The 14,964-nt window shown below is 52.6% G+C and overlaps 1 protein-coding gene across 2 annotated transcripts in view; it reads right to left on the bottom strand.

Moving 5' to 3' along the window:
- The window catches only part of MGAT5B (alpha-1,6-mannosylglycoprotein 6-beta-N-acetylglucosaminyltransferase B), a 66,318-nt gene that overhangs the window by 15,592 nt on the left and 35,762 nt on the right, over positions 1-14,964 (bottom strand). For both annotated transcript variants that reach the window (XM_074160107.1, XM_074160109.1), the window contains exons 4-8: positions 14,224-14,336; positions 12,740-12,813; positions 11,143-11,313; positions 10,134-10,298; positions 9,301-9,470 (exon numbers count right to left, since the gene is read on the bottom strand). In XM_074160107.1, the coding sequence (XP_074016208.1) occupies positions 9,301-9,470; positions 10,134-10,298; positions 11,143-11,313; positions 12,740-12,813; positions 14,224-14,336 (693 nt within the window). The remainder of the gene's footprint in view (positions 1-9,300; positions 9,471-10,133; positions 10,299-11,142; positions 11,314-12,739; positions 12,814-14,223; positions 14,337-14,964) is intronic.

Genomic DNA, 14,964 nt, shown 5'->3' with positions numbered 1-14,964 from the left:
CACAAAGACCAACATGGAAAACCAAAGCATTGAGCTGATTTGGTCCACCCAGGCTCTGCCCGACTCCCACCACGCAGACGCCCTGTTTTGTTCTCAATCCTTCTAACAGGGCTGAGGAATTTATGTTTCATTTTGCAAGTCTGAGCTCAAGACAGTGTGAAATCTCACCCTTAGTTCCTGCCTGGCAAGATGTCTGTCTTTGTTTTCTTCTGGGCTCTTCACTTACTCTTAGCACCTATCTGGAGATGGGAATTTATCCCAACTATCCCTATAAGTATTTTCCTTTTTCTCAGGAATAAAAGTCCAGCCAGGTTTAAATTCCCAGGCTTTGAAGCCTTTACTCTGTGACATCTCTTACTGGTTCTCCTCATCTCTCATCATTTCCCCTTCTGAACCTGAGAATCCTCTTTCCAGCCCTGGATTTTCACTGTCGCTCAGGTGACGCTCAAATGGACCTGCAGCTCAAGGGTCCATCCTCTGAGGAGCACTCCCATAAAGTCCCCATCCCTTGCCCAGACCTACGACTATGCACAGCATTTCATCTATCCATCCCATGGCTGGTTGGGGAGGAAATCAATGGCTCTCCCACCCAGGGAACAGCCAAGTTATACAGTTATCACAAGCATTTGCTCTCCAATCTCTCACTAGTCTTCACCAACAACATCAGAAAGGTCGTATGTACCCAGTGAAACTGATTGGTCAATATAGGTACGATAAAGGTCTCCTCCTGGCCATATCCCCCTCTTCTTCTGATATAACTTGCAAGACCTTGAGTGTTGAGCACCAAGGTCCTTCTTCCAGCCCCACCGTGACCTCAGAGCAGTGAAGGGTCACCCCAAACTCCTGACCATGACCGTGACTCCAGAGAGTGAGTAAACGCGGAACCACATCGTTCTCCAAAGCCAGGAAAACCACAGATTTTCAATTTAAGGCAAAGAGCTGTATTTGCAGCTGCTTCGTTGCTCTTGTCACAAGGAATATAAGCGTCAGCTCAGGGCAGCCCGGCCGGGTCAGCCGCGGGGGAAACAGGCGGCAGTTTTATCACTTTTCTGCACAATTTTACATGACATGGCTGATTGGGAAGATGGCAGGAATAGAAAAGCTCTCACCTCCAACAGCCACCTCAGTATGATAAATAGGGCAACAAGGAGGCCCATCCCTCCCGGGGAGGCTGAAGCAGAAGGGGAATTTTTAACCCAGTAAAAACCTCCAGGATTTTATAGAGATGCAACGCTAAATATCACGTTTGCTCACATACAGGCTGCTTTTTCCTCAGTCATCAGCCAAACGGCAATGCTGATTTACACCAACCCGGTGCGGCACGAGAGCAACTCAGCTGATCCATAAATCTCATATTTAACTAAAAATCCCCAAACCATAACACTTCTCTTGCAGCATGCCCTACTCTAGCTCGTACACACCACAGGAGCCGCTGCGTTACAAATTCATCTGTAATTTTAAAAAGCCTTAACCAAGCTTGACACGGGGCTGTTGGAGACAGCAATTAGTGTATCTCGCACTGAAGCCTCCAAAAATACTTTCCACCGCTTAGGTAGAGCAGGTCTGGCTCCCCTGGCTCCCCCTCGTCACCGCAATCTGCCACGTGTCCCCTCTCTGGGTGTTCGCAACATGCCACATCCCTTTATACTCCCAGCACCAAGGCTGCGAGGCAGGAATAGATCTAAAAGCAGGACCAGTGTCTTTGAAACAGAACATCTCTCTCATTTATCTCCCTTATCCTTCCTAAACACTTTATAACCACTGGTTTTAATATTCCAATCATGCAAATCCAGGCTGCACCTCTGAGGTGGGGGGGGAGGGAAGGGATTTTTTTTTCATTCCTTCTTATTTAAACATTCTTTATTCAAGCTTTCATCATTTGCCAGTTAAGTCAACTAATTTTCTACTAAACCCAATTTCACTCATGGTTGGAGTGAAATTTCCCTGATTTTTCCTCGTGCCATGTACTATTAATGGCGCTTGAAATTACGCAAATAAAATTGATGAGCGCAAATGCCACCTTCTCAGCCAGCGCAGCCAAGAGATTTGTTTTTGAAAACCACTCGATCCCAGCTCCTGGAGAAACCTCCCCTCCCAGAGCAGCCAAGGAGGGCCACCGGCTCATGCCTCTGGAGCCCTGGCAGTTGACCCGATGGCTTGTCCCATCCCCACATCCAGGATTAGTGCCTCGGCTCAGCCCTGGCCCCTCTTTGGGAGGGAGCAGCCGAAGCAGCTTCAATCCAAGCGGATGCAAGCGCCGAGCTCACCCCTCCGCCAGCTGCCTCCACCAGCTGTGCCAACTCCAGAATAAATCTACAGCAGCTTCTTGTCCTCCTATTTTCCCCTTATAGGTACTTTAATCAACCAGGGGATGCATTCCCTTCCCAAGCGCGGTGCAGGCTCTCTGAAATCAGATGACTGCGGGGTTATCTTTACATCCCATTGACCTATTTTCAAATTAACCCCACGTTTCCTTCCACGTTATCACTCATGGGGCTGAAAAGTCCAGCACTAAATGGATCTCATGGGCATCTGCTGGCCGGCTGGGCCAATATCCTGTATTATATTTAATTGCATCTTCTCTGCCTGCATCTGCTGCCATCAGCAAGGCGGACTGCAGCAGGGGAAATGGAGGAAGGCTTCTGTCCTCTCTGCTCCCTTGCTTTCTCCCCGTCGACAAGAGCCCAGCAAGCACAGGGACATTATCCAGGGAATGAAAGGTGCCAGAGCCAAGCCCAAGCGCATCCCGGGGGTCTGTGACAAGCCCATCATGAGCAATTTAAAGTGCAAATCAGAGCCCGTGAGATGAACCCCCTACTGACTGGCCTCTGCTCCGAGCCTTTTCTCCTGCTCAAAGGGACACGATGACCTCTAAAGCGAGGTTTTCCAAGCAATTACAATATGCTGTTTAAGCCACCTGTGGTGGTTTTACTTTTGCAAAGCGCATCTGGGATGTTTCTATGGCCCATCATCAATCCCATGGGACACAGCCCTACCTGGCTGGGGCTGAGGAGGTTCAGTGATCAATTTATTTATTTTCAGGTTTCAACAAAAAACTGTGTTCCCATCATGGCAGGATGCAGTGCTTGCCGGAAACCTTTGCATCACGTTCCCAGAAGACAGCTAACACCAAGTTTTCACTGTTCAGCTGAGCAGCAGCAGCTCCAGTAGATCCAGACAGGAAGGATCCAGTAGATCCTTCCCCAGGAAGGCATTTTTTCTGGGCTGCAAAGATAAGCCATGAGTAGTGAAGACTGCTGGATGCTTTGCATCTTATAAGGGGATTGAAATCCTCCAGAAATGGGGAGTCAACATTCCTGAAGGCTGGGTTTGATCCAGGGGCTCCTGGTTGGACCATCTCCAGGTATGCTGAAACCTCCATCCCCACCAGCCCGGAAGGGCTCTGGGCTCCCACAGGGAGATCAACCCTATATAAATTACCCAGCGATTAATAAAGTTACAAGAACCTTTACGTGAAAAAGCCGAGGTTTCTGCAACAGCAAAGAAGCCAGCGAGCGAGTCGTCATTTGGCTACAAAATAAACATATTTCATGAAGGAGTGCAATTTAACAGCTCGGTAATTCCTGCTCATTTATGCACCTACTCCTTTTACAAAATGAAGTCCTCAAAGGTGGAAGAAGTCACTCCCCAATGCTCCTCACCATGGCAAGGCGGCTCAAACCTGCTCCTCATGTGGCTGCTGCCAGCGATGCTCTGAGCAGCCTCTTTGGAGGCACCAGGAAGATGCTGTCATTAAAGGGAGCAGCTTTTGCAGTCTCATTTCAAAGTACCTGGCTTTTAATTGCGGAGCTACACAGCTGCAACTCTTGGAGGGGAGGAGGAGCAGGGGAGGTGATGGGATCCACCATCCTCCAGCGAGAACTGCCTGCCAGCTGGGCAGAGTCAGACCCTGGGGAAGCAGAGGAGGGTGCCAGAGCAAACAGCTCTTTCTAGTCAGAAATTCAGCAAATAAATTGAAGAAACTTCCCAGGAAAGGGAAATAAATACTTGGGGTCCTCCAAGGAGCAGCAGAAGCTGAGCACCCATGCGCTCGCAGCGCCTGGACAGACCCTTGGACAGACGAGCTGTTCCTTGCTGTCCCAACTGCTCCAGCAGCTCAAAATGAAGGGACAGTTTTAGCCATGGACACCACTAGAGCAAAGCCAACTTGTACCCACTAATGTCTTGAACCTCTGCCTACCCCATCCCCTAAGATATGTCTGCTGGAAACATGTCCTGATCAAACTATGGACTGGAGAATCCAATAAAGCTCAGCCACACAGTGGTGTGTCCAGCATTTGTGTAACCTCTTGGGTCAGTCCTCATCACCTCTGTCTTTGCAAGGGTTTGAAGCAGTCGAGTACCCACCATCAGGGACATCATCTTCTCCCCGTGAGATCTGTAGCAAACATCCAGCCTTTCCGAAGCCCACACCATCCCGTACGCAACCCTGTCCCAACACAAACATCAAAGCCTGGCCAGAAAAACAACAACCCAGTAGCCCTAAGCTTACAGAAACGCTTGTTCTCGAGTAATGGGAACATCTGATGCTACGTTAAAGGCTGAGGTTTCCTCCCCACCAGCGCAGAGATGTTAAATCCCAAGGCCACGCCACGCAGCTCCATCAGGACCGCACACAACCGGTCACTTCTGGCTATTTCCACAAGCAATTCCTGGCTCCCCCGCACAACGTCAGGACTGTGTTTGCCAACTGGCGAGGGAAGGTGATGCCCGGAGCCTGGGCATCGCATGGGTTTTCATGTGAACAGATGCAAGAAAGAAAGACGCCTTTTATCTGCCAGGAAATAATTAGAAATGCCTTTGTCTGGACATCGTCTTTCCATTTGAACGTCCCTTTTTGCAGCCTGAGTACACCTCGGTGACTGTGGAAAGAGCAGGAAAATAGCAGCTATAATTAAGTGTGTGCCAGGCAATCAGAGGAGAGCGGCGGCAGCGGAGCTGAGCCTCGTCCCGCCGCGGTGCCGGCCCCGACACAGCCCGGCCATGCCGTCCTAGCACCCGGCAAGCGGCTCATCACCCGAACGAAACACTGGCCGCGGCTACTGCTTAGCAGGGACAGGGCTGCCAGCACGGGATACAAGCACGTGCTTAAAATTAAGTGCCTCGCCAGGGCCAGTATTAGGAGTCCAGAACTTGACACCGGAGCAATTAAGCTCCGAGAACACTTTGTAAAGCCCTGACCCTGCGAGTCATCAAATCCTGTTTTCTTCGACTTTCTGTCCTGCCTTATGAGCAGTTAATTTCAAGGGGGCCATTGCAAAAAGCACCTTCCAGCGTCGCTGAGATCAATACTCCCCGCTGCTCCAGCAGCGCACACCCCCATCTCCCGGAGCCTCTCCCTTAGCCTTGCAAAAGCAGCTGGAGATGCCGACAGGCCCATTCCCACGACCTAAGGATGGGGGTAGGAGCTGGAGGTCCCCACAGCACCCGTTGTGCCCCTTCTCCCGGGGGGACAGGCTGCGAGCACCTTCCCTGCCAGCCCCTGGGGCACGGGTGCTCCGGAGGAAGAGGCTCGGCTTATTGCGGCTTCTTCTCCGAAAGCGCTGCTTGTAATTTTCCAACATCTACTCATCCAACATCTTCCTCATTAACAACCCAGCTCAGGTCCTCCAGGCACTTCCCACTCCTCCCCTACCAAGCAACACACACGCACACACACAGACACACACGCCAGCCTTGATTCTCACTTCCCTGAAAACACATTTGGGCTACCAGAGCAGCAGAAGGGGTCTTCAGCAAGGATCGAGTGTTTGCATTCAGATTTGGGATGTTTCTTCCCTCCCTGCTTCAAGGCAGGGCTCAAAACGCTGCCAGCTCCCCCCGCTGCCCCGACCCGCCCAGCACAAACCTGGGATGGAACACAGCTCCTGAAATCCCTGCTCCAGCTCGATTTTGCTTTCCTCCCAGTGGATGCTCAGCACCAGCCCCCAGATAACCCTGCGTTTCACCCCTTGCCTCTCAAGACACATCAGAAAAAGCTCACAACTTCCCCAGGAAATGCAAAAGACGACAAACACCTGGACTTAGTTCAGCTACAAGAGAAAAATCGGCCTCGGGTAGGACACAGCAGCAGAATTCACAGGTCTTTAAGGTCTACAGGCAGCAGAAGACAAACTAGATAAGGCAGCCCTGGAAAAGCAGGGCCGATCTCAGACCCTACAGGGGCAGCTGGATGGTGCCTGGCCGAGCCATGGAGCAAGGCTGCAGATCCCCAGAGCTCCTTGGCTTCGCTCTAGATAAGCATTGGTCCCCCAAACCAGGGGAAGAACCGTTTGGCACCCCTGCTTTTCATCGCCTGGCATCTGCCGCTCTCCCTCTCTCCGCATGGAGACGTGCCCAGCACAACGTGGTCACACTCCCGACCCGTTTGCACCCCCAGCCCTCCATCACCAGTTTTTTTTTTTGGACCAGGGACTTACTTTTTATCCTCATTTGCCTGATCCCCAGCATTTCAGACCCAATCCTGACCACCGCCTCCGGGTACTGCTGCATTGCAATCAATATAGATGCTAATAATGAACAGCTCTCAGATAACTACCGGCTGAAGCGTACGCAGGCAAACCTCCCAGTGATCCCTTGCCAATGATCAATACACATAGAAAAATCAGCTCAGAAATTTGAAGAGACAAAAACCAAAAAACAAACCAGGAGAGAGGTTATTCCGTGCTGAATAATTTATGGGCACCAGCCTTTGCTCCGTGAAGGGCGGGAGCAGCTACAGCTCCGAGCCATGGAAGGAGCAGGGGGTGCCGAAGAAAAACAAACAAGCGGACTTAACATTTCACGTTGCTGGAGCAAAATATCCTCAAACCCACCCCGACACTAGTGCCTGTCCTGCTGCAAGCTCAGCAAGAGACACCTGGGATGGGAGAGGACAAATTTAGCCCTGGTCTCCAGCGGAGCAAAGCTTGGCTGCTTCGGGAGGTTGCTCAGGGCAGGAGGGGTAAGAAATCAGAGTACTTTGGTGGACCCTTCTACGGTGACATGGCTTTAGCTTCATCCCTGCACCCCAGCTCCAGCCCCTCGGATCCCCAGCTCTCTGCGTCCCAACCCCTCCTCAAAGCTGCAGCTACAGGGGAAGTCCCCTCCAGGCTTTAATGAAGTTCCAAGATTAACCATTAGCACAACTCATGATTAATTACACATGTTCTGCTAAGCCTCCCACTCACTCGTGGTCAGGAGAAGGCTTATCTCAGCACTCCTCAGAGCCACTGCTTATGCCACACCAGCCCAACGGCAGGGATGCTGCTGAAGGGTCTGCGAGCACCGAGCAGGATTGCTGCCACCACTCGGGGGGGACCTCTGCTCCCCCGCCAACACCCACATTACCCCATCTCTTGATGGGCTGCAGGAGGGTGCCAGCCAACACTGGACTTGGTCTCCAAAGGAACAGAGGGGACCCAGCTGCAGCCCCAGGTCCTGCCCCTGCTCGCCCACAGTCCCATCAACATGGAGGTGGACCCACAACGTGGGTGTCCAGCATTTAAAATATCACCAAAGCCAGGCACAGGACACGCACTGGAGAGGTGGGGACAGTTTCTATCCCTGGGACAGAGAGAAGTGCAGGATGCACAGCCCCAGCCCCTCTTGCTCCCCATCCCAATGACTAAAGGGAAGAGACGGAGCTGCTGTTCCCAGGCATCCCAGGTGACACATCCAAATCCACGTCAGAGAGGAGGTCTCATCACGGCCAACCGATGCCAAAGCTCCTACGCTTCTGAGAAAGGCGAAATACTACAGGCAGCAACGCAGCTCTCTCCAGAGTCACTCGCAGAGGGAAATGGATGCTGCAAAACTCCCGGTAAGACTCAGCCGGCTCCTTCCCCTCGTTAAGTGACTACTGTGAGGCTCTTCATTAAAAAACACAAACAAGAACCACACAACAACAACGCGACCCTCCCAGCCATTAACTTCTTTCATCCTTGAGTACATGGATATTATTTAGAACGTCAATTTAGCTCAGCACGCCATGCGGAGATCGGCGTGATGCATGCCCGCCTCTTTGAGAAGCTGCTGCCTTTTGCATTAGGACCAGGATTATTTTTTTGAGTTAATTAGTCGTGAGCTAATTCCGTTTATTAATTCTGAATGCCGCAGGGGCTGGGTTGGGAGTTTTTTTGTTGTTTTTTTTCCAGGACTGTTGGTTTTTTCACTCCCTTTTCAGTATGGCTCATTATGCGGCCGATGCTGGCTTAGCATCGCCCAAAACCTGCCCAGTCCCCGAGGCAGCTCCAGCCTTTTCTTGATTTATAACCCATCCCAATTTGCATTTTCCCTGGCACTTGCCCTCCACTCGAGATGTCTCGTCGGAGGTGAGGAAAGCTTGCGAGGTTACAGGAGGCAGCAGCATCAGCCCGGTAATAACAGAACTGCATCAGCAGGGGAACACAGCACACAGTTATCTTCTCCCTCTTATTTTTTCCATCTAATATTGGTCCCTTTTGGAGAGAGAGTGCTCCCTAAGGTGGCCCAGTGTAGGTGTTTATACATTCTCACCCTGCATCACCCTATATCCCACAGCAGAAAAAGCCCATCCCTCTGTGGGAAGTGCCCCGGCAGCGACAAATTCCCCCAGAGGTCTCGAAGCCACCAACAGCATCTCCTGAGGAAGGACACTTTGGTGGCTGCCACTCCTCTGCAAGGGATGCAGGTTATTTTTGGCAGCCGCCCCCAGCAGCAGAGCAGGGAGGAAGGGAGGGAAGGAAGAAAGAAAGGAAGGAAGGGAACACAGTCGCTGCTCAAACAATGCCAGCGAAGCCACTAGGGTCGAGCACAGTCGTGCACGGTGGGAAGAGCCAGTGACCTGCAGGACACCTGCATCCTGCAGCCACGAGGCCACCAGCCCCGCAGAGAGCATCCCTGGGGAGGGCAAAAGGGAGCCTTTCCCACATCCAGCCCTAGGCAGGTGTCAGGGGACACGGGTGATGCTGTGCACTGACAGCAAGGGATTAATGCTGCTCAGATCCAGCGCCAGGACCACAGGGAAGAGCCCTGCCCCAGACATCTCCACATCAGTCCCACACAAAGCCCTGCTGCAAAGCCTTAGTTTGCACCAGTCCTCCTCATGTCCCCGGGATGCAGAAGGGATGGGATCGATCCCAGCCGTGACGCTGGTGATTTGCACCCACCCAACACTTCCACCAGCACAGCACCAGCGCTGCCTGAGATGCACATGGGGAAAAGCCACCCCCGAGCCTTTGCAGATTTTGTGCTTTCATGCAAAAACCTCGAAAACCACACACACGTCGGGGGCAGACCCGGGACGGACCACACACCCACCTCTGCAGCTCCTTCAGGGAGACGGTGACCCTCAGGCTGTGTCCCAGGAGGAAGAGGGCAGCCAGGATGTCAGCCCACTGCACCATCTCGCCCAGCGGGCCCCCCTTCAGCACCCGCGGACTGAAAACATCCCCCGACTCCTCCGTCAGGAAGCCGATATGGATCAAGATCTGGAGGGACAAGGAGAGGGGTCAGTGCTAGGAAAAGAGGTGCTGGGGGGGAAGGGGATAAGTTGGGTTTTCCAGTCCAAAATGACTTAAGTTCCCTGATTCCCTCCAGCTCCTTTTGCAGGCTGTAATTACTCGGGGAAATCATTCAGGAGTAATGACAAGTGATCTATGTCCAATTAGCAAAGACCCAGAGTCAGAGGCTGCCAGCTCCCATTGACTGGCACTCTCTATCTTGGGGCCAGGTCCATGTTCCCAACGTACATCAGGGTCCATCCCATGGATCAGAGCCGGATCTCCCGGCACACAGGGACTAAAGGGCACTGCAAAAACGCGAAGGGGAGGGCCATCAACCTGGGCACCTCCGCAGAGGAGACGTGCCAACCTCCCTGCCCACTGCCAATGGTGGTATGCCAGTGGGACGTCATCTCCTACCCACCAGGACCCGTCTCCAAAATTCACCCCATCATTCAGGAGCGCTGGTCCTGCAATATCCCGAATGCATGCAGAGCCACGCTCATGGACCACAGACCGACCCTGCAGACCCACATGCTTCCATAAGTGAATTTTCCTCCCAGCCTCCTCATATCTCAGCTGTCTCCTCTCCCCATGTCCCCAACGACTCAGAGTTTCTGTGTCTGTCCCCATCGTGCAATTTGCTCGTACATGTTTCTGGTCCCTTTGCCGGTTCTTCAGCTTCTGCTCGAGGCGCCGAGCCGCCCGCAGCCACTGCTGGGCCAAGTGCCGGATCCTCTTCTTCATGAAGCTGAGGGACTCCTTGCCCGTGCCGATCAGCTCCAGGAGGTGAGCCAGGTCGCTCTGGAAAGCTGCCTAGGAAAGGAGCATGCTCTGCATTTCCAGTGTAGGGAAAACAGCTACAAGAGGAGCCCCCGGGCTGCCACAGGGGCTGGCGGAGGTTTGTCCATCACAGCTGAGGTGCTGTAGGTCCCTCCTGGATGGAGAGCTTCCCCGGTGCCACCAGACCCGACACCAGAGCCACTTAATGCATCAAATCCCAGGGGCCCTGTTGCACCCAGAGCATCTCGTGACATCCCAGATTCCTCAGCACAGGAAGGACACGGACCTGTTGGAGCGGGGCCAGAGGAGATCATAAAAATGCTTCAAGGGCTGGAGCCCCTCTGCTGTGAGGACAGGCTGAGAGAGTTGGGGGTGTTCAGCCTGGAGAAGAGAAGGCTCCAGGGAGATCTTACTGCAGCCTTCCAGTACTTAAAGGGGCTACAAGAAAGATGGGGACAGACTTCTTAGGAGGGCCTGTTGCGATAGGACAATGGGTAATGGTTTTAAACTAAAAAAAGGGATGATTTAGACTAGATATAAGGAAGAAATTTTTTACCATGAGGGTGATGAGACACTGGGCCAGGTTGCCCAGAGCGGTGGTGGGTGCCCCATCCATGGAAACATTCCAGACCAGGTTGGACAGGGCTCTGAGCAACCTGATCTAGTTGAAGATGTCCCTGCCCATGGCAGCAGGGTGGAACTAGATGGCCTTTAAAGGTCCCTTCCAACCCAAACCATGCTATGATTCTATGTAAACCCACATGTGGCACCGTGGCCCTGCTGGCTCTAGGAACATTTATTTCCAGAGCCTTGAAGCCACTGTCTCCCCCCAAGCACCCTGCCAGAACCAGCAGGACACAGGCTGTCCCCACCTTACCTGCACCCGGGGCAGTGGTGGGGGGGAAGGCAAAGCCGCCGTCCGGTTTCGCCAGGGCAGGGGAGGGCAGAACCACTCAACTTCGCTGAGGTAGATGAGGAATGAGCACTCAGTGCCATCCACGCCAAAAAACGCATAGCAGGGGTCGGAGGTCCACCTGGCCCTCATCCACTGCGAGAGGACAAAGAAACACATCGGGCTCATCCTCTAGCCGGGAAGGGATGCCCAGCCCTGTGAGATGCCCCCGCTATGGGCAACCTCTATTCTCCATCACCCTTCTCTAGCTGGGAGCTAGAAACAGAGGGCAGAGGGTGGATAAAGGGCTGCAAGGAGCAGAGGAAGAGCCAGGAGGGTTTGCTTGGGGCTTCCTGAGTTTCTAGCACCAGTCCTGGCACCAACATATGCCTTCGCCGGGGCACTGTTGTTAATCCCTAGGAAATTACACACTACAGGGTTTTCTTCTCGTTAGCTTTGCTGGGGAGCGAGCTGAGCTGCTGATCTCATTGCCCCAGGCGCAGCGGGGCCAGGGGGACAGACCCACCAGCAGTCCCTGAGGATGATTTCACACGAAGGAGAATAACCAGCGACCGCAGCTCCAATTTATCATCCCCCTCCCCAAGGGCTCTTGCCAGCCTCTTCCTTAATTCAACTATAAAAACAAATCTTCTCAGGAGACAGGTCGCTGCGCCCAATATGTAAAACGCAGCAATCACTCAGACAGGAGATCGAATTACAGCTTTCCACAATTAAATTACATTCCGAATTTACTCAAATTGTGGAAGTAAAGGATGCCCAGCACCAGGGGAAGAGGAAAATACAACACACACCCCCCAGTATCATTTTAATGTACCCTTCAACATCTTTTCAGGGAGACTCGGCCCTACAGAAGCCTGAGCTTGAAGCAGGAGGCTGGGAAGGGGAGGGAAGAGGGAGATGCTTTTAATTAGTTCATGTAAATATGCTCTCTGACAAAGCAATCATGGTCCCGGCCAAATGCCAGGCTGCGTTCAGGTGTAAAGAGCAGGTTGGGTCAGGCAGGACATCCTATTTGAGATGGAGGTCCTGGCCACCTTAACGAGATGCTCTTCTGTGCAACGCTGAGGTTATTCCCCAGACACCGGCTCACGCTCCAGATATTTGAAGCCGATGTGACAGCGCTTTCTCCTCACCGCGCTCCTGTCATTAAACACAGACAGCAGGGGCAGGGAGGGCTGCAGGCAGAGGTGGCCTCGCAGAGCTGATGCTGATGCTGCCTGCACACCTCCGGGTACCGTGGCTTCAGTGCTTCATACGACTAAAACTGATGGTATATGCCTTATTATTGGGGGAAAACAGTTACATTTGTATAGCAAAGGCTCCCAGAGGAGGTGGGACACTTCCCTTGTGTTTTCTTCTCTGCTTTCCACATCTTTGGCTCTGCTCCTTCTTCTTCAATGGGCTGCACCTTTCCCATTTAAAGCAAACAGTTTTATTCTGGAAAGCATCCCCCTCTGCACATCCCTTCCCATTTTAATCCCTGGGTTCGTTGCTTTGTGCCCTCCCCAGCAGCTTCCACCCCAGGAGGAGACCCTCTCCCAGACGGGGAACCCCAACTCACCTCCACTTTGCCAGCGCAGTCAGGGTACTTGGGGTCCCTGGGCACCTCGCACTGGTCCCTCCTGCCTTCCACCACTGCAGAATGAAAAATTGGGCATGGGGAGAGCTGGGACATGGCAGTGGAGCAGCTAGAAATGCTGAGAGGAGAGGGGAAGGGGAAGGGGAAGGGGAAGGGGAAGGGGAAGGGGAAGGGGAAGGGGAAGGGGAAGGGGAAGGGGAAGGGGAAGGGGAAGGGATCCCCCAGCACTTCCATCGGCACCACAGCCGGGCTGGCAGACAGCCCCATCCCACTTGATGGAGCAGGACACCAAGTTGTGAAGCATCTTCCCCCATGTCAGGGAGGAAAGAGAGGAAGCTTCCCAGCTGTGCTTCAACGCTGAGAGTGTGTTCCCTTCTCCTAAACCCCAGCAGGTCTCTTTATAGCACCTTCCTGCTGCTCTCAGCCTGGTCCAGACCCCGGCTCCCACCTATCCATGCTCCTGTTAATCACCCGTAAGCAGGCGCCAGTGTCTAGGAAGCAGCTGACAGCCTTTATGCTGTAAACTGGCAATAAAAATTGTCCTGCTGAGCTGCCAAGTGAAGACTCAACCCCCGGGGCTGGCTCTGGAATAAGGCACAAAAGTGGCTAAAAAACAGTAATAGGATTTTTTTTTTTCCGCTTTGTGGTTGGATTAATAAACGACACCACCCCTCCTATAAGCCCTCCTTTGCCTATGATCAAAAAACCATGAGGTGGAAGAGGCAATGGAAGCATCTTCTACTTGATGATGCCAGCCCAAACCTCGGGAAACAGGCAGCTGTGTGGAGAAATGTCTGGAGAGCACAGCTGCCCTCCCAACACTGCCGGGGCGGGATGGGAACATCTCTCCTGGCGCTGGATCCCAGCCCCTGGGCTTTGGATCCAAAGCCCCACATTTTTCTATCCAGGTGTTTGTGCTGGCACTGCTCCTTATTTTTAATTCTGCATTTAACTCTGTGGCATCTATTTCTGACAGCAATTCAAATTTGTCACCGTTCCTCCCCATTGCAGGCATGAGCTTCCCAGGTCTTGCTCATCTGCAGATTGATGTCCCTCGCTCTCAAGCCCTCCTGGGCCAAGTGAGGCAAGGCTTTTAGGAATGTTACTGCTGTCAGAGACCATGGAGGGTGGTTCCCTCTGCAACCTCCTTTTCTAGCCTTACTGGATGTAATAGCAAGGTGAGAGTTCTGGAAACCTCTGAGAAGGCTCAGACCGCACTCAGGACCTCCTCTCCTTCAAAGAGATGGTGTGACCATGTGCTGCATCTGCACAGAGTTGGACACAACAGCCCTAGGAAGTCTGCCAAAGAGATTCAGGTGTCCTACTTACTCCTGCAGACAGGAGTGAGTTGAGTAACCTCAGACCGGCATCCTTTCCCCTGCATTTTTACCAAATTTTTCATGGTAGGCTTGCAACCGTATAACACACAGGAGGTTTGGGGCATGGGGACCCCCGGGGACACTCACCTTTCCCATTCAGGAGGCTGTTCCGGAGAATCTGATCTACTTTTATTGCGATGTCTGAGACATTTTGAGCTATAGCTTGGATCCTCTCCATCAACCCGGCTGCTGGCTGGAACCTGGGGAAAAAAAACAAATAGATCCTGAAAACTTGGTATCTCCCAGGGGTGACACCCAGGGGTGCTTACAGCAAATCTGTCATCTTTGGAAGGTGGCAGCAGGTTGAATTTAGCTCCAGGATGCAACAAATACGGGAATGCCTGGTTCAGTGTGTGCCGGGCAAAGAGGTTTGGTTAAAAACCTATGTAAATCAGTATTCTGCCATTTTTCGCAGCGTGCTGATAAACACGGCTACATTTGTGCATTTTACACGGGGAAATATTAAATAGGCTGGAAAAAAATTCTTTTTCTTTTTTCAGATGCGCTATGTTTGAAAATCCTCTGCTGTGATTATTGGCCTTGCGGTGCATGCAGGAAGCCGTGCTGGGAAAAAAAAAGGGAGGGGAAAAAAACCCCACCAAAAATAAAGAGAAAGGAAGGCAAAACCAGAGGAGGGCTGAGGCAGCCCGGGGGCCTGGACCAGACTGCAGAGAGATGCAAAACATGCAGGACACATGGACGGTCTGAGCCAGCCTGTCCACCAAAGCCTTAGGGGAGTAGATTTGCAGGTCCCCTGGTGAGGGCTGTGCGGGGACAGGGTGTCGCGGCGAGTGTTGGCAGGAGCTGGGGTTGAGCTGGGTACGGCAG

Source organism: Numenius arquata, chromosome 17, assembly GCF_964106895.1.
Source record: "Numenius arquata chromosome 17, bNumArq3.hap1.1, whole genome shotgun sequence".
In the NCBI taxonomy this organism is placed as follows: Eukaryota; Metazoa; Chordata; class Aves; order Charadriiformes; family Scolopacidae; genus Numenius; species Numenius arquata.
Note: the sequence above shows the minus strand (reverse complement) of the source record. Positions and strands in the feature narration are given on the sequence as shown.